The sequence below is a fragment of the Centropristis striata genome, chromosome 8, assembly GCF_030273125.1.
Source record: "Centropristis striata isolate RG_2023a ecotype Rhode Island chromosome 8, C.striata_1.0, whole genome shotgun sequence".
Classification (NCBI taxonomy): domain Eukaryota; kingdom Metazoa; phylum Chordata; class Actinopteri; order Perciformes; family Serranidae; genus Centropristis; species Centropristis striata.
The window spans coordinates 4,645,961-4,670,947 of record NC_081524.1 but is presented as its reverse complement, the minus strand read 5'-3'; the positions used below and the strand labels follow the sequence as shown (position 1 = coordinate 4,670,947).

Sequence of the window (24,987 nt, the reverse complement as noted above, 5' to 3'; positions counted from 1 at the left end):
TTGTCTTTTGTGGTCAATTTGATTCTTTTTTTAATAGCTTGCTAAGCTAACTACTTAGCTAACTTCTTGGCTAAGTAGCTTACTAAACTAACTACTAAGCTAACTTCTTGGCTAAGTATTTAGCTTAGTAGCTTGCTAAGCTAACCATTTAGCTAACTTCTTGGCTGAGTAGTTAGTTTAGCAAGCTACTTAGCCAAGTAGTTAGCTATGTAAAAATAATAATAATTACCCATATCCATTTTTTTTAGCTAAGTAGCTTGCTAAGCTAACTACTTAGCTAACTTCTTGGCTGTGAAATAACTGAAAACATGTCTTGTATTTTAGATTCCTCAAAGTAACCCTTTGCTTACTAGAATATTAGACATGTTTTCAGTTATTTCACACTTTTTTGTTAAGTACATAATTCCACATGTGTTCATTAATAGTTTTGATGAATTTACAATGTAAATAGTCATGAAAATAAAGGAAACGCATTGAATGAGAAGGTGTGTCCAAACTTTTGGCCTGTACTGTATATATATATATCTTTAGTCCAACATAAAATGTGATTTTGAATCTTTTTTTAACTTTCAAAAACACTATCATGCTCAATAAAGAATTTTAAATGTTGCAAATGTGAACAAAGGTGTCAAATCTAACATATAAGAGGGTTCCATCCAGTTCTATCATTTGATACTAAATCTATTTGAGCTTGTCTCCAGTTTTACTTGGTATATCATCATCAAACTGAAACTGGCCTCATGGAGTTTACAGCCAGAACTTTAGAGGTAAATTTACAGTAGGGCTCCACGCTGCTTTGTTTTCTAGTCTGGATGGAGTCAACAAGTCTGGATTATTTGGAGCTTTTGGAGACTCCAGAGGGTTAAATGAATAGTGATGATTTGTAATTTTGTGTCTTTTTGGTCATTTTGTGTCTTTTTTTGGTCATTTTGTGTCTTTTTATTGTCATTTTGTCTCTTTTTAAGTCATTTTGTGTCTTATTTGGTCATTTTGTGTCTTTTTTTGGTCATTTTGTGTCTTTTTTTGTCATTTTGTGTCTTTTTTTAGTCATTTTGTGTCTTTTTTAAGTCATTTTGTGTCTTTTTTTGGTCATTTTGTGTCTTTTTTAGTCATTTTGTGTCTTTTTTTTAGTAATTTTGTGTCTTTTCTAGTCCCTTAGTCTAGGTAAATTTACAGTAGGGCTCCACGCTGCTTTGTTTTCTAGTCTGGATGGAGTCAACAAGTCTGGATTATTTGGAGCTTTTATTTTGGAGACTCCAGAGGGTTAATGTCCTCTCTGCCTGATCCAGAGAGGCATATGCTCTAATTTGAAAAGCACATTAGTTACAGCTTGTCACACCACCAAAGAGGACTCCAGGAGAGAGATTTAAAAATATCTGTGAATGCTTTCCGCTTTGCAAAATTCCTTCTAATTGTACCCAATTACAATTAACTCAATTCATTAAACATGATTAGGAAAAAGGCTTGATTCAAAAGTTATTTACCCATGCAGCCACATGGAGAGCGTTACATTTAGTTCACCCTCCTGAGCACGCTCCCAGAACATGCTCATAATTCCTACACAAGCTCAAACTTGGGCTAATATTCAATTACAATGGATTAGTTGAGAAAAGTCCACATCTTAACCGGCTCAAACAGTAAAAGCCGATTCCACGGATATACAAGAAGGGAAAAAAAAGAAGAAGAATCCTGCAATCCGCAGCACGCAGCTGGATCAGAGCTAACATGCTGCAGCGTGGGATTTATCAGAGAACGACAGTAACAGAGTCACAGGAAACACAGTGGAGGGAAACTGCAGAATTCAACTATATTTATCTGTATATCTCTATATGCAGCACAGAGGATGCATGTCCTGTATCTATGTTAACCCTTTGATGCACAACATGGGTCTAAAGTGACCCGATATGTATGAGTTTTTATGTTCTATATATTTGCAATAAATTATTTTCATCATTCAGTGTTCCAGGTTTTCCTCAATTAGTTTGTTTTTGATCATCACACATCCTAATTTTATGCTTTCCTTTATTCATTTTTTAATAAAATCCCTTTTTGTGTCACTACTCTTCTAATGCACAACATGGGTCAAAAATTACCCACATCCATTTTTTAGCTAAGTAGCTTGCTAAGCTAACTACTGAGCTAACTTCTTGGCTAAATAGCTTACTAAGCTAACTACAAAGCTAACTTCTTTTCTATCTGTCTTTTTTTGGTCATTTTGTGTCTTTGTTTGGTCATTTTGTTTCTTTTTTGGGCCATTTTGTGTCTTTTTTGGTCATTTTGTGTCTTTCGTGGTCAATTTGTGTCTTTCTTTGATCATTTTGTGTCATTTTGTGGTCAATTTGATTCTTTTTTTAATAGCTTGCTAAGCTAACTACTTAGCTAACTTCTTGGCTGAGTAGTTAGCTTAGTAGCTTGCTAAGCTAACTACTTAGCTAACTTCTTGGCTAAGTAGCTTGCTAAGCTAACTACTTAGCGAAATACTTAGCCAAGTAGTTAGCTATGTCATCATACAAAAACGTTTTTTCTTCATAAAGTATGAGAGGCAAAATGGAAATAATGATCTGTTGTTATCAAAAACAAGATATTTAAAGAATACTTGGAATATTCAATCATAAAATAAGTTGATATCAAAAGATAGAGCACAGAAACAAACAGCAAGCATTTAATAACATGGGACAACATGTTGCATGATGCATCAAAGGGTTAACTGCATTGTCCCTATCAAATAAAAAAATAAAATAAAAAGATGCTAATGTTGCATCAAATGCCTTTTGCAAGTGCTTCAACTAAATTGGCCGCACGCAGAACAAGATGCCAGAGAGAAGAAGAAGGATTTCAAAGCAGCACTATTACCAGCTCTATTCTTGAGCAGGAGGGTTACAAGCTGAAAAGCCCCTGCTATTATATAGTGTTGAGCCTTTAGGGAGTACTTGAGGAAGTCATAATGGGACTTATCCCTATTTGATGTATTCATAATGTATGAAAGCCCTCCAGTAGAGAAAAGCTGTTATAGTCCAGAGGGTACTTTGCCTTCCAGTATAATAAAATAACTTCTACATTACCAACCTTTTAGTTGTTTTTTTCTCCCTTTTTTGTAAAACATGTTTATACAGCTCATTACCACCAAACAGCATTTTGGGCATCACCTCAAATTATCATTAAGAGAGGCTGCAATTAACACCCTAATGTGTACCCTAATCCAATTTGCTTTATGATCCACTAACTTATGCTTATGTTGAAACAGCCAATTTGCTTCCTTGTTAGGAGGTAAATGATACTGTCAAATTTGCATTATCTGTTCCACACGAGGAGGGGAATCTGAAATGTATTTGCAGAATCAATAATCCCTTAAATCCTTCTTTTTTTAATGGTATGTTCGTGACAGAAGTTTGCACTTTTTTTCTGCACTGCAGTTGGTGACACATTGTTGTTTTTATTCCATCTCAGTAAAGAATACATTGAAGACAGTGGCGGTTCTAAACATATTCTTACCTATTTTTTCTTCAAACAATATTGCATTGTACACAAAATGTGTACCCAAAATGTGTAAAATGTGTAGTTAAATAAAAGCAATAAAAGTTTGTGTATATTTAAAAAAAAAAAAAGATCATTCTGACTGTACTGCACTTTCAAAATAAAATAAAAAGTAATTGGTAAAAAAGGTAAAAAAAAAAACACCTCGAAGTGTATTAACATGGTTTTACTTTTTTTTGCAGAGATTTTCCTAATTCAGCTTTGTGCATTTACCATTTGTAATGCAACCTTTTGTGTTTACTGTTTATCTGTCTTTTGTAATTTCTTTGTGTTTTTCTATGTTTTTTGTGTGTGTTTTTGTATTTTTATTATGTACTGCACTTTCAAAATAAAATAAAAAAGTAATTGTGCACAAAGATGAGAAATATCATTGTCGTACAAAAATAACTGTTCTTGTTGGTGAGTCTCATTATTTCAATCAATGTAATTGTATCTTCCAAATATACTTAAATGAGATTTTTAAATAAGGTAAAATAAAGGTTTTGAATGCTTAAATATCATCTTTGCAGTTTTTAAACATGCCCCTCTGATTAAACACAGTAAAACTGGTCTAGAACCGCCACTGATTGAAGACTAAAGTACCTTTTCCAGTCCGTCCTCCTTCAGACTGATGATGTCCAGGTCGAAGTCTGTGCGAAGTCCAGTTGTCTTGTTGAACGACAGTCTCCCCGTCAAACCATCCCAGTGGGACTGAAAGACAATTTATATTTATTTAGACACATTCAAACACATTCATGTAGTAAGTTTTGCATCACCAGCCCTGTTTTCGGTAATGCTGATTACTGTATCTTAGAGTCTTAACCCCTTAAAATCTAATGCAATCGCTACATTTTGGAGGATTAGAGCTGATTTCGGCATTTTGTTACATTGTTACAATATTGTATCAAACCTATTCTTTCCTACAAAGTCTAACTACAGTAACTACAGTAAAACTGAGAAAAACTGCTTTAAAGTTTTTTGACATTTTTTAACTGGCCAGCCTAGCCAGGTTATAGGTAGATAAGTGATATGACACTTATTTCTTCATGTATTGATGATGTAATTTTTATGCTAAAAAATCATGATGATTTATTTGACCTTTGACCCCAAAAATGTAGTTACTGCACTCTGGTTTTGCTGTAAAAGGTTCTAATATTACTGCAGAAACCAGAGTGCGTTAATTATAATGTTGTTGTCTTCTTTCAGCTTTTATATTTTGTTTTCAGTGAATAAACATTTTCAAATTGAATTTGTTGTAAGTGTATTTAAAAGTGTTTAACAACTCTATTCAAAGATGTGCAAATTTTAGACTTAATATTATAAAGAAATGTTATATTTTACTCTTAATATAATTTTATCTCACTTTTTTTTTTACTTCATCACTATCTAGATAATAATTTCCCTTTCAAATAAACTTATAATTTCTATTATTTTTATGTTTAAATTCATATATATATCCAAAGCAGACTGTGGTGAGTGCAATTACTACTTTGGTTTTGAGTTGGATTTTGTGCTTTTTATATAATTATTTCTCTGAAATAAAGCAAAATTGAAATCTAAAACTTTATCGATAAGATAAAACAGACTTACAGGTTCATTTTTCTTATAACTCAATTTCGACCAAAAATGTATTTACTGCAGTGAGACTTTTCTAGGGCAGTACTGTCCTAAACATTTATATACATAACTAATATTTGGCACACACAAAGAAATGAACAAATAAGCAAAGAGAAAATGTCTGTCAACAAAACACACACACACACACACCACAACACCCTCTATCTTCCAGCGAGCGTAAACTCACACCCACAGCCACAGATCAAAAGTACAAACACACCCGTACAGGCTGCATTTCCTTTTTTTAATTACATTTTACATCTCAACGCCTCCAACGCATTTTCCCTCCAGACTACCGAGTTAATTAACAACCATCTCCTTTTGCTTGATTCCCCACGAGGGGCAAAAACACATAACTGGCCCCTATTATGATTCCCTGATACCCGCCACCTCCACAGATGGGTTTATACAGACACAGCAGCCTGCATGACTCTTCTTCTACTGCTAATGGAGGTAGCTGCCTGTCACCACTCAACGCTCCTCACCTCTATCTGACTGTCATTGTTTGTTTTCTTGGCATTTGTGCAATTGTCGGGGAAATCTTTTTTATTTTTTAATTGTCATGCCCGGATTTATTTATGTTGTATTCATTTACTTCCTTTGTCTGTTGTGATCCCTCTCCATTTATTGGTCATTTAGTGTCATTTTTGGTCATTTTGTGTCTTTTTTTTGGTCATTTTGTGTCGTTTTTGGTAATTTTGTGTCTTTTTTTTGGTAATTTTGTGTCTTTTTTGGTCATTTTGTGTCCTTTTTTTGGGTCATTTTGTGTCGTTTTTGGTCATTTTGTGTCGTTTTTGCTCATTTTGTGTCGTTTTTGGTCATTTTGTGTCGTTTTTTGTCATTTTGTGTCGTTTTTGGTCATTTTGTTTCCTTCTTTTGGTCATTTTGTGTCTTTTTTTGGTCATTTTGTGTCATTTTTGGTCATTTTTTTCCTTCTTTTGGTCATTTTATGTCTTCTTTTGGTCATTTTGTGTCTTTTGTGGTCAATTTGTGTCGTTTTGGTCATTTTGTTTCCTTTTTTTGGTCATTTTGTGTCGTTTTTAGTCATTTTGTGTCTTTTTTTGGTTATTTTGTTTCTTTTTTGGGCCATTTTGTGTCTTTTCTTGTCATCTTCTGTCTTTTCTGGTCATTTTGTCTCTTGTTTGGTCAATTTGTGTCTTTTTCTGATCATTTTGTGGTCAATTTACGTCTTTTTTTGGTCATTTTACATCTTTTTTTGGTAATTTGTGTCTTTTTCTGGTCATTTTGTGTCTTTTTTTAGTCATTTTGTGTCTTTTTTCGGTCATTTTGTGTCTTTTTTTGGTCAATTTGTGGTCAATTTACGTCTTTTTTTGGTCATTTTGTGTCTTTTTGGATTGTTTTTTGTCATTTTGTGGTCAATTTGATTCTTTTTTTCTGTCATTTTGTGTCTTTTCTGAAAAATCCCAAAGTAGCAAATTATTATTTTACAAGGAGTCTAATGGAGGTAGCTATCTTTCAGCACTCACGGCTTCTTACCTGTATCTGACTGTCATTGTTTGTTTTCTTGGCATTTGTGCAATTGTCGGGGAAATCCTTTTTTTTTTTAAATTGTCATGCCCAGATTTATTTTACTTGTATTCATTTACTTCCTTTTGTCTGTTGTGATCTCTCCGCGAAAACAGGTTTTTAATTGTCTATCGGTGTCACATTCATTTAGTCACAGCCTGTGATGAAGGCACTAGATCTCTAATAAGTCTCGCTACAATAGAGTAATCAATCCTCGTGTGTCAAGCTGCAGCACTTTTCTGATATTTAAAATCCAAACTGTCACAACCCTGCAGGCTATAGCTCTCGCTTGTCTTCCTCGTCGCTTGCCAGGATTTGTTGTGAGAAGATCGAAGCTTCAAGGATAAATTTGTGGCACTCTCCTTTTTCAAAAACCCCCTCATACCTCATTCCATCTGGCCTATCGCCACCGAGGTGGGTGGCATGTTCAAACAGCTCTAATTCAGAGAGTGACATAAATGCCTCTGCCACATCACATCCGAAGGGCCAATTCGACCTTCAGAACATGTCAGACGGCTGTCTAGAAGAGAGAATAAATCAGCCCTGAGTAAGTGTTTTTATAACCAAACACTACAGTATGTGTGTATAAGGACAATGTAATAATATTTCATTGGCTTTAGCAGTGATCACTACGTAGCTTCTCTTCTCTTCATACTCCACCACACATACACTGGTTACAATTTATATTTAAATGTATTTACTTTAACCCTTTGATGCACAACATGGGTCTAAAGTGACCTGATATGTATGGGTTTTTATGTTCTATATCTTTGCATTGAATTATTTTCATCATTCAGTATTCCAGGTTTTCCTCAATTAGTTTGTTTTTTAACCTTCATACATCCTAATTTTATGTTTTCCTTTATTCATTTTTTAATAAAATCCCTTTTTCTGTCACTACTCTTCTAATGTACAACATGGGTCAAAAATAACCCATATCCATTTTTTAGTTAAGTAGCTTGCTAAGCTAACCATTTAGCTAACTTCTTATCTGTCTTCTTTGTAATTTTTTATGTCTTTTCTGGTCATTTTGTGTCTTTTTTTGGTCATTTTGTTTCCTTTTTTGGCCATTTTGTGTCTTTCTTGGTCATTTTGTGTCTTTTTGTGGTCAATTTGATTCTTTTTTTAAAAGCTTGCTAAGCTAACTACTAAACTAACTTCTTGGCTAAATATTTGGCTTAGTAGCTTGTTAAGCTAACCACTTAGCTAACTTCTTATCTGTCTTCTTTGTCATTTTTTATGTCTTTTCTGGTCATTTTGTGTCTTTTTTGGTCATTTTGTGTCATTTTTTGATTATTTTGTGTCTTTTTTGGTCATTTTGTTTCCGTTTTTGGCCATTTTGTGTCTTTTTTGGTCATTTTGTTTCCTTTTTTGGCCATTTTGTAGCTAACTTCTTGGCTAAGTATTTAGCTTAGTAGCTTGTTAAGCTAACCACTTAGCTAACTTCTTGGCTGAGTAGTTAGCTTAGTAGCTTGCAATCTACTTATGCCTACTTTTCAGTGCCTCACAATAGGAAATCAATAGGTACAAAAGCATTTCTGTTCAAAGGACCAACCGTCTGGAACCGTTTACCTATTGGTATTAGATCATCACAATCACTAATCTGTTTTAATCAAGTCCTATCCTCCTATTTTGAAACATCTTGCTCATGCTTTCATTAACTCTGTCACCATATTTCATCTAATATTTGTTCAAACTCTGGTTGGAATTTTGTCTAAGTGATTTTAGTATATGTCTGTCTTGTCTGTTTTTTATTTTATTTTATTGTCTTGTATTGTATTGTATTGTATTGTCTTGTTTCCTTTCATTGTATTGTGCTGAGTTCATAATAATCATAATAATGCTGCAGCTTGTTGGGAGATCTCACAATACTCGCTGTTGCAGCTGACACACTCACAAGACATTGTTTGCAGTGCATTGTAATGCTATCAGCCTGTGCATGGTGTTTGCACATTTGGCATACAAGCAGGAATTGTTGCTACAACTCGGACACAAACAACAGTAGTCATCGATGTCGTGCCAGTTGGGGATGTGGAGCTCAGAAACATCACATTTCAGAGCACAATGGTACATTTTACACCAGTTCTTGGTTCTTTAGGAGAATGGTTACAGTCAGTACAGTCCTGGGTGAAAGGAGAAAATCCAAAATGCACACTAAAGATTCAGTTATAACATAAAGACAACGTTTGGCAGCGTCTATGGCCATCGTCGGATATGATTTGAGAGGTCCCAACTGAAATCAGCTCTGAATCTGGTTTGCAAAAATCACATTTTATGTGTTATACCAGAGAGCCACAAAACAGATTTGGGCTGGTCTGAACAAGGTCTTTAAAGGCCTCTATAGACTCGAGACATCACTGTTTGTGTTCACCGAAAACACAAGCACTAGTTTTTAACAGGTCCCCCCCCTTTTTTAATTTTGTGTCCTTTTTTGGTCATTTTGTTTCCTTTTTTTGGTCATTTTGTGTCTTTTTTGGGCCATTTTGTGTCTTTTTTTGGTCATTTTATGTCCTTATTGATCAATTTGTGTCTTTTTTGATCATTTTGTTTCCTTTTTTTTGGTCATTTTGTGTCTTTTTTGATCATTTTGTGGTCAATTTGTGTCTTTTTTGGTCATTTTGTTTCCTTTTTTTTGGTAATTTTGCGTCTTTTTTGATCATTTTGTGGTCAATTTGTGTCTTTTTTGGTCATTTTGTTTCCTTTTTTTTGGTCATTTTGTGTCTTTTTTGGTCATTCTGTTTCTTTTTTGGGCCATTTTGTGTCCTTTAAGGTCAATTTGTGTCTTTTTTTAAAATCATTTTGTGTCATTTTGTGGTCAATTTGATTCTTTTTTGGGTAATTTTGTGTCTTTTCTGACAAATCCCAAAGTAGCAAGTTATTACTTTACAAGGAGTCTAACGGAGGTAGCTATCTTTCAGCACTCACGGCTTCTTACCTGTATCTGATTGTCATTGTTTGTTTTCTTGGCATTTGTGCAATTGTCGGGGAAACCCTTTTTTTTTTAAATTGCAATGCCCAGTTTTTAACAGGTCTGTGTGATAATCTGACCTCAAGAAAGTCCTGAAAACTCATGTAAAACCAGGAGGGTTTTTTATAAACATCTTATTTTACTCCTCCTATCTCTGCAGCTCAAGTTAAAATGCCAGGTCTCTGCCTTTTTACCAGTGGAGAGAAAAATATACTGGTGCCATTATGGAAGATTAGGCTTTGCTCTCTCAAGGACGCTGCCTGCTGATCAAGAAAATCCTTGGAAGGAGCCACAAGCAGCAGCAGCGGTGGCCGTTTCAAACCTCCCACTCAGACACACTTTATTCAACACTGATGCTCCGGGGGAAACAAACGCTTCTACTCTTTCTCCTTTTCAGCCCTAATTCTAATCCTGTAGAACAGTGAACTGGGATGCAGTTACCCCACACTTAGCTCCCCACATCCTGCTGCCCAGGACTGCAGGGGGAGTGGCTGCTGATATTACACCATGAGATCAGGGTCACCCTGGATTCTCTCCACTCAAGTGGATGGACCGCGTGAGCAGCCACACACACACACATGTTCACTCTTGAAGGGATCGTGCTACACTGTATAAAAAAAAATAAATAAATGTCCCAATATCCTTACAAAGTTTTGGAAGGGGGGGTTTAGAGGGTCTGAAAAAAGACACAAAATGACAAAAAAAAGACACAAAATGACAAAAAAAAGACGTAAAATGACAAAAAAAGACACAAAATGACCAAAAAAAGACACAACATTACCAAAAAAAGACACAAAATGACCAAAAAAAGAAACAAAATGACCAAAAAAAGAAACAAAATGACCAAAAAAAGACATAAAATGACCAAAAAAAGACACAAAAACACACAAAATGACAAAAAAGACGTAAAATTACCAAAAAAGACACAAAATTACCAAAGAAGGACGTAAAATGACAAAAAAGATGTAAAATTACCAAAAAAGACGTAAAATGACCAAAAAAGCACACCATGACCAGAAAAGGACACAGAATGACCAAAAAAGACGTAAAATGACCAAAAAAATACACAAAATTACAAAAAAGACGTAAAAAGACACTAAAAGACACAAAATGACCAAAAAAGGATGTAAAATGACGAAAAGACGTAAAATGACAAAAAAGACGTAAATTGACCAAAAAAAGACACAAAATGACCAAAAAAAAGGGCGTAAAATGACAAAAAAAGACGATGTTTCATACCATTCACATTTCTGTGCACTTTCAAAATAAAAGCACTGCGGTTATCATGATTTTTTTCAGGTAACCTCACGTGGGCCGTACAGGGACAGCCAGCGAGCCGGATGTGGCCCTGAACAGAAGTTGTCAGCCATTTTGTTAATGATAAGTGGATGACTTGAGGGAAGAGGTTAGCTCTGCCCTTATATGGACAGACCCCCATAGTCATCATTCTGATTGCTCTGTGGGTATAATATGCAAATGTGCTGGGCAGTTACCACAACGAGGTGTCCTAGTTAGAGGGCCAACCTGTGTATGTTGAAGAGCATAATGTATTCCTTCATTTGCACTACTGTACAGTTAGATCTGCATTTTTTATATAATCCATATCTGTATATACTGCATTTTTTAAATGTAATTAATTCCTGTATATATTGCACTATGATTCACTTAATTACTGCTTAAGTATCTGCATTTCGTTGCTTTGTACTTGTGACATGTGCAATGACAATAAAGTTGAATCTAATCTAATCTCATCTACAATGCAATATATTATAAGAGGAGTTCTTCCCATTTATTAACCACACCCAGAACAAAAACAAACACAAATGATTTTGTTGTTTGAACAAATCAAGATTCAAACAGTAGCATCTCTGCTCACCCTTAATCTGCCATTTTGCACGGGCTTGCAAAAAACACATAAAATTACCAAAAAAAAGACCTAAAAAATACACAAAATGACCAAAAATGACCAAAAAAGGACGTAAAATGACACGAAAAAAGATGAAAAATGACAAAAAAGACAGTTTTTTACCATTCGGATTTCTGTGCACCTTCAAAATAAAAGCACTGTGGTTGTAATGATTTTTTTCCAGGTAACCTGATTGCTCTGTGGGTATAATATGCCAATATCTTGGGTAGTTACCACAACGAGGTGTCCTAGTTAGAGGGCCAACCTGTGTAGAAGGTAGTAGATTATAAGAGGAGTTCTTCCCGTTTATTAACCACACCCAGAACAAAAACAAACACAAATGATTTTGTTGTTTGAACAAATCAAGACACAAACAGTAGCATCTCTGCTCACCCTTAATCTGCCATTTTGCACGGGCTTGTTTGTGTATTCTGAGGCACTGTCAGACTCTCATGTTAGATTAAATAAGAGCCGATTACACTAGTTGTGCTTTCAAAAGGTTACAGTACGTGCTTTCTGGAAAATAGGTTATGAATACAGGGAATTTATAAAGCTGACAACAACACTGCTTTGATGTGTCTATCAAGGCTGGGCTGGCTTTGTGTGTGGATATGATTGATTTGCTGGGTAAATATCCCAGTCCCAGATGACTACACGGTCCTAACTCCACTCCTCCTTCGCCACTCCATCACCCCACGCTCTAATATCAATAACACTTAAATCAAACAGCAGCAGGCCAAAGGTGTGCCATCACCTCTTTGATGAAGCTCATGAAGCGCCCTCCGAACCTCCAGGGTTTGTGGCGATGGCACTGCAGCGAGTTGACCGTCATCTGAGGAGCGTGCTGGTACGAGACGGACACAATGTGGACCGCGTCATAGGTCAGAGCCGCATCTGTCTGGAATAAGGGGTGAACATTAATTCAGCTGATGCCTGCGCAAAGACATAAACAGTTTGGTCACCATCAATCCAATGTTCACACTGGTAAGGAACGAAACAAAAACATGAGTTTAAGATAAATTCACATTGCAATATATGATACAAAATGACCAAAAAAATATGTAAAATGACCAAAAAAGACACAAAAAGACACAAAATAACCAAAAAAAGACGTAAAAATTACAAAAAAGACACAAATCACTGACAAAAAAAAGACACAAATGGACCAAAATAAGAGACAATAAAAGACACAGAATGACCAAAAAAGATGTAAATTGACCAAAAAAAGACACAAAATGACCAAAAATGACACAAAATTACCAAAAAAGACACAAAATGACCAAAAAAAGGAAACAATATGACCAAAAAAGACACAAAATGATCAAAAAAAGACACAAATTGACCAAAAAAGATGTAAATTGACCAAAAAAAGACACAAAATGACCAAAAAATCTGTCTGGAATAAGGGGTGAACATTAATTCAGCTGATGCCTGCACAAAGACATAAACAGTTTGGTCACCATTCATCCAATGTTCACACTGGTAATGAACGATATAAAAAAATTAGCTTAACATAAATTCACATTGCAATATATGTCACATCGGCATATATAGGGCTGGGTGATGTATCGAAATGGTAAAAACTACAATCATTATCTCACTTTTCCATTTATTTTAAACATAACATACATTGAAACCACAAAAACAATATGGAGCATGTATGTTATGCAGTAAACCAGCAATTTATTAGGTTAATGCAATGAAAAGGTTAATGAAAAATCACCCAAAAAGAAGATGTAAAATGACCAAAAAAATACACAAAATGACCAAAATAAGATGTAAAATGATGAAAAAAGACACAAAATGATCAAAAAAGACACAAATTGACCAAAAAAGAAACAAAATGACCAAAAAAGACGTAAAACGACCAAAAAAGACACAAAATGACCAAAAAAATACACAAAATGACCAAAAAAAAAGACTCAAAATGACCAAAAAAGACACAAAATGACAAAAAAAGACGTAAAATGTTGAATGTTTGAATAATCGTCAGATTAATCGACAATGAAAATAATCGTTAGTTGCAGCCCTAGTTCAAATATGCACTGTGATCCTTGCTCCAGGCAAGCTGCAGCTTTTATTTAAGATATTTTTTGTATTTAAATGTGCACTTTATGGAGCTTTTACATGTCTGTACCTTTAGAGAAAACTATCATTAGGATTTAATTGCTGTATTTTAGATATTTCAGTCATTTGTGTTTTGAGTTTGTGATCTGCTAATATTTTTGCATTTTGCACAACAAATCTTTTAAAAAGTTTATTCCAAAATAATGAAACTTATCATGAAAGGGAAAAGAAATAAAGTAAAACGTCTTTTGGCATTCTTGCCACATTATTTATTTATGTTAGATGATGAAGGGGGGTTATAAATTTGTAATATCAAATCAATGGGAATGGCAAATGATGATTCGTAGACATATGACTTATAAAAGATTCAAATAAATCAGCTCCCCCTTAGTTTGTGGATAAATAAAGTCAAATATTTACATGTGTTAGACCTATATCACAGTATGTAAATGGATGTCTGTTTATGGACACCTGCTACAATTACCATTTAATTCAGATTATACATATACTGACTGCTACACAATCTGTAGAAGCCTGAATTCTGCACCAGAGCAGCTTGAACAGCCTGTGCTGTAGGTATGCATTCAGCAAGAACTGGAAGTCCTCCATGAAGATCTTTTCTGTCGTGATGGCATAATTAATTTTCTGCAGATTTGTTGCTTGCACATTCATGCTATGAACACATTTGCTCCATCTCGTCCCCAAACGAGCCGTGTTGCGTTTTGTATCTAGACTGTGAGGGCCATTGGAGTGAGCTAAAGTTCATCTTCGATCATTTTCCTAGAAACACACTTAGACAGTGGTGCATTGTCCATTATAAACTATCCATTAGAAAAAGAATGGCTGTAAAGGGATGCACCTGTTCTGAAGAGATGTGAATGGAAAATGGCTGCGTGCAAAGGATAATTGGTGCGAAAGGGTGTTGATGCACAACATGGGTCTCATTCATTCCCATTCCATTGATATCAACTTATTTTATGATTGAATATTCCAAGTATTCTTTAAATATTTTGTTTTTGATAACAACAGATCATTATTTCCATTTTGCCTCTCATACTTTATGAAGAAAAAAAGTTTTTTGTATTATTACACAGCTAACTACTTGGCTAAGTGGCTTGCTAAGCTAACTACTTAGCCAAAAAGGTAGCTAAGTAGTTAGCTTAGCAAGCTACTTAGCTAAATACTTAGCCAAAAAGTTAGCAAGCTACTTAGCTAAAGAAAATGGATATGGGTAATTTTGAGTAAAATGACCAAAGAAAGACACAAATTGACCAAAAAACCCCCAATAAAGACTTAAAATGACAAAAAAAGACTTAAAATGATAAAAAAAAACACACAAAATTACCAAAAAAAGACGTTAAATGACAAAAAAAGACGTAAAATTACCAAAAAAGACAGAATGACAAAAAAAAGACACAAAATGACCAAAGAAAGGCGTAAAATGACCAAAAAGATGTAAAATGACCAAAAATAGACGTAAAAATGACAAAACAAAGCCTGTATTTTTTATCAATCGCATTTCTGTGCACCTTCAAAATAAAAGCACTGCAGTTGTAATGACTTCTGGACAGCCAGCGGGCCGCCTAATGCCCAGGTCTGATCTAGCGTCATCTTTTTGCCTCGATTATGGGAGAGAAAAGTAAACTTAATGGGTGTAATGCTAGACAGCTTGTCCGTTCTGAGACCCCTGCTGTACCTCTACTTTTCACCGAGCTGTTTTGTCCACACCGTGCTTACCTTTTTGTAACCTTGTAGCTTTTCGTCCTCTAAACTCTCTAATCAACAGGATGTTTTTTTCCTACGAGAATGATGAGGACATTGGAGTGCACAAAATCCCAGGACAATAGCAAGAGCCACTCAGTGTGGTAGTGAAGGCCACAGCACTTTTAACATCACTTCAAATATGCATCTTTGCCATTTAAGATTTAGCTGAACTGTAGCTGAACTCCACGCTCTTCAGTGTTTATATTCCATTTATGCCTAAACCACGGCCCGAAGAGTCTCTTTGTATACATCAGGACATGTACCCAAAAAAGTGGTTTTAGTAATTGTCAAGTAGTAATGATGTGTGGGTCCCAAACGAGCCAGTTCAAAGAGCCTGAAACAGGGGCAATGACAGGAATAATATAATATAATATAATATAATATAATATAATATAATATAATATAATATAATATAATATAATGGCACTTTAAATCTCTTAAATCTGCGACTTTTTTTCTTGTAGATTTGCCACTTTAATCTAGTAAATTTGCAACTTTTTTTTGGTCATTTTGTGTCTTTTTTAAGCAATTAAGGTTGTTTTTTCTGTCATTTTGTCTTTTTTGTCATTTTGTGTCTTTTTTGGTCATTTTGGGTCTTTTTTTAGTAATTTTGTGTCTTTTTTGGTCATTTTGGGTCTTTTTTAACCAATTAAAGTTTTTTTCTGTCATTTTGTGTCTTTTTTTTGGTCATTTTGTGTCTTTTTTTTGGTCATTTTGATACTGCCTCCAGCGACCCCCAGGTAATTTGAGTTTGAGACCCCTGAATTAAGGTGAATATGGGAGATTCTAGAAGATTTAAAGTGTTTGTAACACGGGTGTCACCATGGGTTCTTATGGGTTAAAGTTAAAAGCATTTCTTACCACGGGCAAAGATAAGATAAGACAGACAGACAGACAGACAGATAGATAGATGGATAGATAGGTGGCGTGTTATTGACATTTTTGTGACTGACTTTATATGGAACAACACAGAAGTAATAAAACATACCGTCATGATGCCTTCCAGCAGGCCTGAGTCAGGTTTGGGCGGTAACTGCCTCTCCATCGACCATTTCTCCACGATGGATGCGACCTGGGGATTATCCACGTTGAGGATGCGGAAGCCGGTCATGTTGACACCACAGAAGCGATACGGCTCCAGGTCAATAGCCATCAGGTCCTTTTTTTTGAGAGACGACAGTAATGAAAGATGGATTCTCATTTAGTCTGCCAGCACTGAGCATCCTTGTGTTAAGTATTTATCCTGGATGCTCGCTGCTCACATGAAAAGAGAATGACGCAGCTGTTGATTAAAGAGATGCTATAATAAGACCAAATACAGTGAAAGAAAGGAGAAACACAGTCAAATCAGGAGATTTAACCCTTTGATGCACAACATGAGTCAAAAATGACCCTCATTCATTCCCCATGTTATTTAATGCTGCTGTGTGTTTCTGTGCTCTATGTATTGATATCAACTTATTTTATGATTGAATATTCCAAGTATTCTTTAAATATCTTGTTTTTGATAACAACAGATCATTATTTCCATTTTGCCTCTCATACTTTATGAAGAAAAAACGTTTTTGTATTATTACATAGCAAACTACTTGTCTAAGTAGCTTGCTAAGCTAACTACTTAGCCAAGAAGTTAGCTAAGTAGTTAACTTAACAAGCTACTTAGCCAAGAAGTTAGCTAAGTAGTTAGCTTAACAAGCTACTTAGCCAAGAAGTTAGCTAAGTAGTTAGCTTAACAAGCTACTTAGCCAAGACGTTAGCTAAGTAGTTAGCTTAACAAGCTACTTCTTAGCCAAGAAGTTAGCTAAGTAGTTAGCTTAACAAGCTATTTAGCTAAAAAATGGATAAATATTTTTGACCCATGCTGTGCATTAGAAGAGCAGTGACACAAAAAGGGATTTAAAAAAAAAATAATAATAAATGAAAACATAAAATTAGGCTCTATGATGATCAAAAACAAACTAATTAAGGAAAACAGCTAAGTAGTTAGCTTAACAAGCTACTTAGCCAAGAAGTTAGCTAAGTAGTTAGCTTAACAAGCTACTTAGCCAAGAAGTTAGCTAAGTAGTTAGCTTAGCAAGCTACTTAGCAAAGAAGTTAGCTAAGTAGTTAGCTTAACAAGCTACTTAGCTAAAAAATGGATATATTTTTGACCCATGTTGTGAATTAGAAGAGTAGTGACACAAAAAGGGATTTAAAAAAAAAACGAATAAAGGAAAACATAAAATTAGGATGTATGATGATCAAAAACAAACTAATTGAGGAAAACCTGGAATACTGAATGATGAAAATAATTCATTGCAAAGATATAGAACATAAAAACTCATACATATCAGGTCACTTTAGACCCATGTTGTGCATCAAAGGGTTAATCACACTGTTTGGATACAGTGTCGGTGTAATAAATAAAATCTAAAAATGCTCTGGTGGCGGAGTCGCTTTTCTGCTGGTAAACCCTTTTAGGATTGACAAATTGTTATTGTTTTTGTGTCTACACAGTAATGAATTACACTGCATAAACTACAAGCTTGTAATATATTTTGTCTTTCTTAATCATGTTCATGTGAAAGGATCTTTTATAGGTGCAAAATTCTTATTTGGGAGATTAATTATTGTTAGTAGCACAGACAAATTAGAGAACAAGAAAAAACAAAACAGCAATTCCGTTGGATCGTATTAATAATTCAACACTTGCATTCCCTTGGCAAAAAAAAAAAAAAGCAATTCAATTTTAGCCGCTGTAATTTCTGGGGCAGCCATTGTAGCTGAAGTGTGAAGTCACATGTTGACACATGTCGTGCCGGAATAGGCCAGGGGGCTCGGAAAAGACATTTGGATGAACATAGATATTTCATTAGCACCCTGTGGGGTTAGTGCTGCAGGAACGAGAGCGTGTAAGACACTTACTAAAGAACACTCGCCGCCAGTCACTGGAATATTTCTCCTCTTTTATTTCTTTCCCACCAGAACGCAGTACAGTACTCTCTTTCATGAGCAGAGATCAAAGTAAATCACTGTTGTTCTATATGACATTCAGGAAAGTAGATCAGGTTATAAGTTTCCCATCTTTGAAGCTAAGAATACAAACTAACTGGGACAGAATTGTTTGTAAAAAAATATAATTCGTCTTTTGTGACATCCTCGTTTCTATTAGGGCATTTTGGGATGTCAGAAAAGTGACTTGTTCCAATTATAAGTTCACTTTCCGCACCGCACACGTCAATAACACAACATCAACATGATGCTGCATGCTGCAGCCTCACGCTGCACTGCAAAAACTGAGATCTAGTTAAGATTAAATATCTTGGAGCAGGGATGGGCAACTTAAATGCTGCAGGGGGCCACAATTTTCCATCGCCAGATATAGGACAGTGCACTTAACCAGATATGATGAAACTGCAATTTTAAATATGTTTACAGTGCAGTAACTTAACATATTTCATGCTCAAATGCATGTATAATTTTGTGCATTTCTACACTGCACTTTTAAGATTTCATGTTGTTGGTCATTTTGTGTCTTTTTTGGTCATTTTGTGGCCTTTTATGTTCATGTTGTGTCTTTTTTTAGATGATGTCATCACTCTAGCCTCTCCATAGGGTAACACTGGGGAGATTTTTTTGGCGTGTTTTTGTCTTTTTGTGTCTTTTTTTGTTCATTTTGTGTCTTTTTTTGTTCATATTGTATCTATTTTTGTTCATTTTGTGCAAAAAAAAGCAAGATAAAAACCAGATAAAAACACTAAATCTGAGGGAAATGATCTTGCTGCATGGACAGATAATTCACTTGACAAGATTTCTTAAATTAAGATTATATTACAGCTTGTTACTGAGATTTTATGAGTAAATACATGCTTGAAACTAGAATATCAAAAGTTACAAAGCTGTTTCATCAACACAAGTATAAAACTGCTATTTCAAAGTAATCATTTCTGATTTCAAGCATAACTAAGAAATCATAAGTTTGACATAATTTCACCTCTTCGCACCCTTAAAACAAGCAGCCAGATGGAAATCTTTGTAGCTGTATCAAGAAAAGTTCACTCGTTTTTAGTCTGTCTTTGCTGGTTTCTAGAAATATAATGCCTATATATCATTATGTCAAGATGATGGCTCTAGCATATACTGATTATTAATTCAGGAATATTTTTCATCATATTGAGAAAATAGGTCACGTGTATTTCATTAGAATCAAGAAAAATGCACTTGTTATTAGTTAGAATACACTAATTATAAGGTATTTTTGGGTTTATTAAGATTAGATATTTTTACTTGTTCTGGAAAGTCTTGACAAGACACATTTTCTTGTTCCATTGGCAGATAATTTAGCTATTTTAAGGCAAAATACTCCTAATTTTTGTACCTTTTTCCCTTGTTTTTGTGAGGTGGCTTTTTACAGTGTGAAATCTGTACCCGGAGAACATGCAGTACATATCTGAGTGCATGCAGAAGTGTTCTAGAGGTGGCGAAGATAACAAAGTTCTCAGCTTCAGGTTCTTCCAGATAGCTATGACAGACTCATTTTAAAGGACAAGGAAGTTATTACCCCCATACCACTGCTGTTGCCTTTTCACGCTCTAATAAGTCGGCATTTCCCTCACCTCACAAGATAAAACACAGACATCAGTGGATTCCATCGAGAGGAAATTGTATTGCCATGTATACCACGCAAGTATTCATCATTTTGGATCAAATAAAGCCGCCAGGTATAATCTCCTTAATGGTGTGTCTATCAATATGACAGCTTATTGCAGCATTAGATAGATACCGCGCTGATTCTATAAAGATATCCTTCCTTCATGGGCAAAAATATTGCTGGGAATCACTTTGAATAAAAGTTTTCAGGTTAAACTGTTATGCAGTGGCAGACTCAGACTGTTTAATGCAATAATCTTCATTCTTGATTATGATTAGCATTAAGTTACAAGGAGACCCAGATCAAAGTCATTAATAATATGGTACTGACAATTAAAACCAATGAACCGAACCATCTAGGGCATGGGTCTCAAACTCGCGGCCCGCGGGCCAATTGCGGCCCTCGTGACAATATTTTGTGGCCCCCACCTTGATATGAAAGTTTAATGTGAGTTTTATATGAATGGCACTTTACCGTGTTGTGTGTGGAAGGTCCCTTTAATTACTTTTTTTGGTAATTTTGTGTCTTTGTTTTGGTAATTTTGTGTCTTTTTTTGGGTCATTTTGGGCCTTTTTTGGTAATTTTGTGTCTTTGTTTTGGTAATTTTGTGTCTTTTTTTTGGGTCATTTTGGGTCTTTTTTGGTAATTTTGTGTCTTTTTTGGGTCATTTTATGTATTTTTTGTCATTTTGTGTCTTTTTAAAGCAATTTAATGTTTTTCAGTCATTTTGTGTCTAAAGGGGGGCAAGGCAATGATCTGTGACACTGATCTGACCGTCTAATGGGGGGCAAGGCAATGATCTGTCACACCAATCTGACTGTCTAAAGGGGGCAAGGCAATGACCACATGTCATGTGACTCAGCACGTTTCTTTTTTTATTAATATTTATAATTTTCAAGACAGAACACGAAGGGAGGGCGACAATGGGCAGTCCGCCACTGCTGTGATGCAAAAACAGAAACCAGTGGAAAAGCAACTTTTGCATCTTGATATTAATGCGGACATGCTCCACAATCATACAGAGAACAATGTCATTGCCCGGGCTGTCAAGTGTAAAAGATGACACATGTCACGCCTGGACCTTTTATGTCATATCGTATCATCACAACAGACTGGACGAGTCCGGAGAGACGGGCGGGGAGGGTGTGTGTGCACGGGAGGAGCAGAAACGGAGACGATAACAGAGAGTGAAAGGAACAGCACAGATCACGCTGGTATTCATTCCCATTCAGTCTGTTTGTCTCCAGATTGTCAGCGTCTCAGTGACGAGCAGCAGCGGCTCCCTGCTGCCTCGGCTTGTATTAGTCAGAGGAGATCAGTCCTCTGCAACTTAAAATGCTCAAGATGGGAACGGGAATGGAAACAAACCCAGGTTGCGTTAAACATATCTAATACTGAATAAAATCATGTTCAAGCAAAAAAACTATTCTGATTTTTAAAAGATCAGGCTGTTCCATCCATTTTCCTCCGCTTATCCGGGGGCCGGGTCGCGGGGGCAGGTGATATTTTTTATTGTCAACAAATCATGAAAAAGGCCAAAAAACAACATTTTAGACTCTCAAAATATTCTGAATTCTTTACTCCATCTGTGGCACTTGTTCATCCTGAAGACAAACACTCCAGTTGCCAGTTTATTTGGTACGCCCAGCTTAAACCAATTTTTCTCATTCTAGCTGAAAATTGTGTTGGTAATTAGTGTTTTTCCCTTCTAAAATCATACTCTGTGTGTACCTAAATCTTTTTATAATTTTTTTATCTTTATTCATTTAAGCAAAAATACCTAAAATGACCCATTCCAGCATCTCAAATGTCAATTTTTGCAGTTATTCTTAATCTTTTATATCAATAATAATAAAATTGTACTGGTAATTAGTGTTTTTCCCTTCTAAAATCATACTCTGTGTGTAGCTGCATCTATTTTATAATTTTCTCTTTATTATGCTTATTTCATTTGAGCAAAAATACCTAAAATGACCCATTCCAGCATCTCAAATGTCAATTTTTGCAGTTATTCTTAATCTTTTATATCAATAATAATAAAATTGTATTGGTAATTAGTGTTTTTTCCCTTCTAAAATCACTTTTTTGCTCATCTTGTGCTGTTAATTGTTCCCCACCACCCTCATTGATATGCATGGGGTGGACATAATAATAGAAACAACTGTCACAATACAACTGCAGCCTCCAAAATGACTCTTTTGTCAGTTGAATCCACAAAAACAAAACATTATCCATTTATTCATGAAGGTGGGGATCTGTGCTGTCACTTTTTTTTTTACATTTTAAAACATTTCTCTTTAGGAATATTCAGCATTCATAACTTTATATGGAGCTCACGGAGGAGCGATTTCGGTCGTTTTTTAAACTTGGACGCCACATTTACTTTTGAATCTCAAGCTGTTGTTTTTTTTAATGCTGCCACCTCAAAGACTTGTGTTGACTTCACTATAAAGCGGAGTGTTTACTACGGCGCACTGAAGACTCCATTATGCCTCCAGCTTGTCAAACAAAATTGATATTATGGACTCGATCCAAACCCCATTGGCAATTAGCCACTATTCATCAAAACCTCAAGCGTAAGGGGAGATGAGAACAAACGAGACTCTATTTGCATTAACAAGCATGGTACATTACCAGAGTGGTGAAGATATAGTGGTAATACTCTGTCATCATCCCCATGGTCTGCGCCTGGAAGGAGACGGAGACGGAGGATGGGGAAGAAGGAGGTGAATGAATGAACAGAGACAGGAGAGGAGAGAAAACGGTCATTTTATCATGTCGGGGCATTTTAGAATCAACAGAAGAAACAACAAAGAGATGCACAAGAAGACTTGATCAGTGAGGAGCAAACAGCCAGGTTTTAATGAGCACACTGACTAACATGCTGTTCATTTCATGCACTGTAAAAAAAAAAATTCTGTTGCTTTTGCAGGAAAAAACTAGCAGCTGTGGTTACCAGAATAATTCTGCATTAAAATACAGTATGGATGTAAATAACTTTACAGAACAACTTGTAAATTTTACATCCTAAAACTGTAAAAAGACACAAAATGTCCCAAAAAGACACTAAATGTCCATGAAAAGACACAAAATGACCAAAAAAGACACAAAATGTCCAAAAAAACCACACAAAATGACCAAAAAAGACAGAAAATGTAAAAAAAAAAGACAGAAAATGTAAAAAAACAAAAAGACAGAAAATGTCCAAAAAAGACACAAAATGACCATAAAAAGACACAAAATGTCCAAAAAAGACACAAAATATCCAAAACAACACACAAAATGACCAAAAAAGACAGAAAATGTAAAAAAAAAGACAGAAAATGTCCAAAAAAGACACAAAATGACCATAAAAAGACACAAAATGACCAAAAACAGACACAAAATGACCATAAAAAGACACAAAATGACCATAAAAAGACACAAAATATCCAAAACAACACACAAAATGACCAAAAAAGACAGAAAATGTAAAAAAAAAAAAAAAAGACAGAAAATGTCCAAAAAAAGACACAAAATGACCAAAAAAGACACAAAATGACCATAAAAAGACACTGTACTTGTACATTGTACTGTATTTTTTACGGAAATATTCTGGTAACCACAGCTGCCAGATTTTTTCTGTAAAAACAACATGACATTTTTTACAGTGTGGGCAAGCTTTGGCTATGGCGTGCTGGTATTTCTGCACCATATGTGGTCTACGAAATTACAAAATAATAACCGTACTTGACGTTTTTCTATGCATTTAAATGGTTTGCAATGGCTGGAGGCATGTGACGTGATTGGAGCAGAGAGGAGAGCCTTCAATCACCAGAGCTGGCTAATCTTTGCCTCATATTCCAACACTCCATCACTGCCACTTGTTTCACTCAATCTACATTCAAAGGCACCACATTCCCATGGCGGCTGTTCTTCCTGTTTAATTGTACCATCTGTTGTGGGAAAAAAAAAAAGCCAAGGTTATGTAAATAAGTTGCAATGTGGAGGCAAATTCACTTCTCCATCTATCAAGCCAAATACATGACATTGAAACTTTATGTCACGTTTTGTATTTCGAGCAGGAGTTTTTATTAATTAAATCATTTTTTCACTGCTGCAGGAAGGAATTTAAAATATGATGCCATGTAATTCTGTTGGGTCTCAGGAACAGGAAATATCAAGACGGTCTGGCTGCAGCCTTTCAAAATAAAAGCGAGCATACTGGAAGTACGTATTTTTCGTTCCCCGTGTTTATTTCTTGGGGCTTTATTTTATGTGTACATTGTGGAATTGTTTATGTGTATTGATGTGTTCAATATATATAATGTTAATATATATATATCTTTCCAGTTCAACTGGATGAGGTGAAAAAACACAAGAGGTCCGAAAGTTGATTTGAAGCCTTTCAAAATAAAAGCGAGCATACTGGAAGAACATATTTTTCTTTCCCAGTGTTTTTTTCTTGGGTCTTTATTTTATGTATACTTTTAATGTGTAAATATGTTTATGTGTAATTCAAAAAACAGTCCTAAACCCGATTCTTTCAAATTAATATAACTTTACAGGGCAATGAGGAAAACCGTCTTTTCACTGACCAACTGGTTCACTATGTTCCTGATTCTGATCAGTTTCGAGCCTTTCTTTCCAATGAGAATGTTTTATTTTATTTTAAGTGCTGTATACATTTCTGTTATGTTCTTGTGAATTTATTTTTGTCAGAGAATTACAACATAACGTTCTAGAGATTAAGACAGTTTGTGTTTCTTCGTATGACGAAAAGTTGTAGACTCTTTTTTTATTTTATTACTCTTTTATTTTGAAAGGCTTCAAATGACCTTCCGGACCTCACAGTGCAGGTCTATATATATATATATATATATATATATATATATATATATATATAATTATGTATGTGTAATATATTATAACTGTGGCTTTCAGAACTTGTAATGTGTATTTTTCACAATTTCAGTCATTTTGCAGAACAAACTATTAATCGATGAATTAAGAAAA

The 24,987-nt window shown here is 35.1% G+C and overlaps 1 protein-coding gene across 1 annotated transcript in view; it reads right to left on the bottom strand.

Annotated features, from left to right (window-relative positions):
- The window catches only part of grik3 (glutamate ionotropic receptor kainate type subunit 3), a 219,166-nt gene that overhangs the window by 72,588 nt on the left and 121,591 nt on the right, over window positions 1-24,987 (bottom strand). The window contains exons 5-8 of the mRNA XM_059339180.1: window positions 22,627-22,680; window positions 16,351-16,521; window positions 12,286-12,429; window positions 4,117-4,224 (exon numbers count right to left, since the gene is read on the bottom strand). Of these exons, the coding sequence (XP_059195163.1) occupies window positions 4,117-4,224; window positions 12,286-12,429; window positions 16,351-16,521; window positions 22,627-22,680 (477 nt within the window). The remainder of the gene's footprint in view (window positions 1-4,116; window positions 4,225-12,285; window positions 12,430-16,350; window positions 16,522-22,626; window positions 22,681-24,987) is intronic.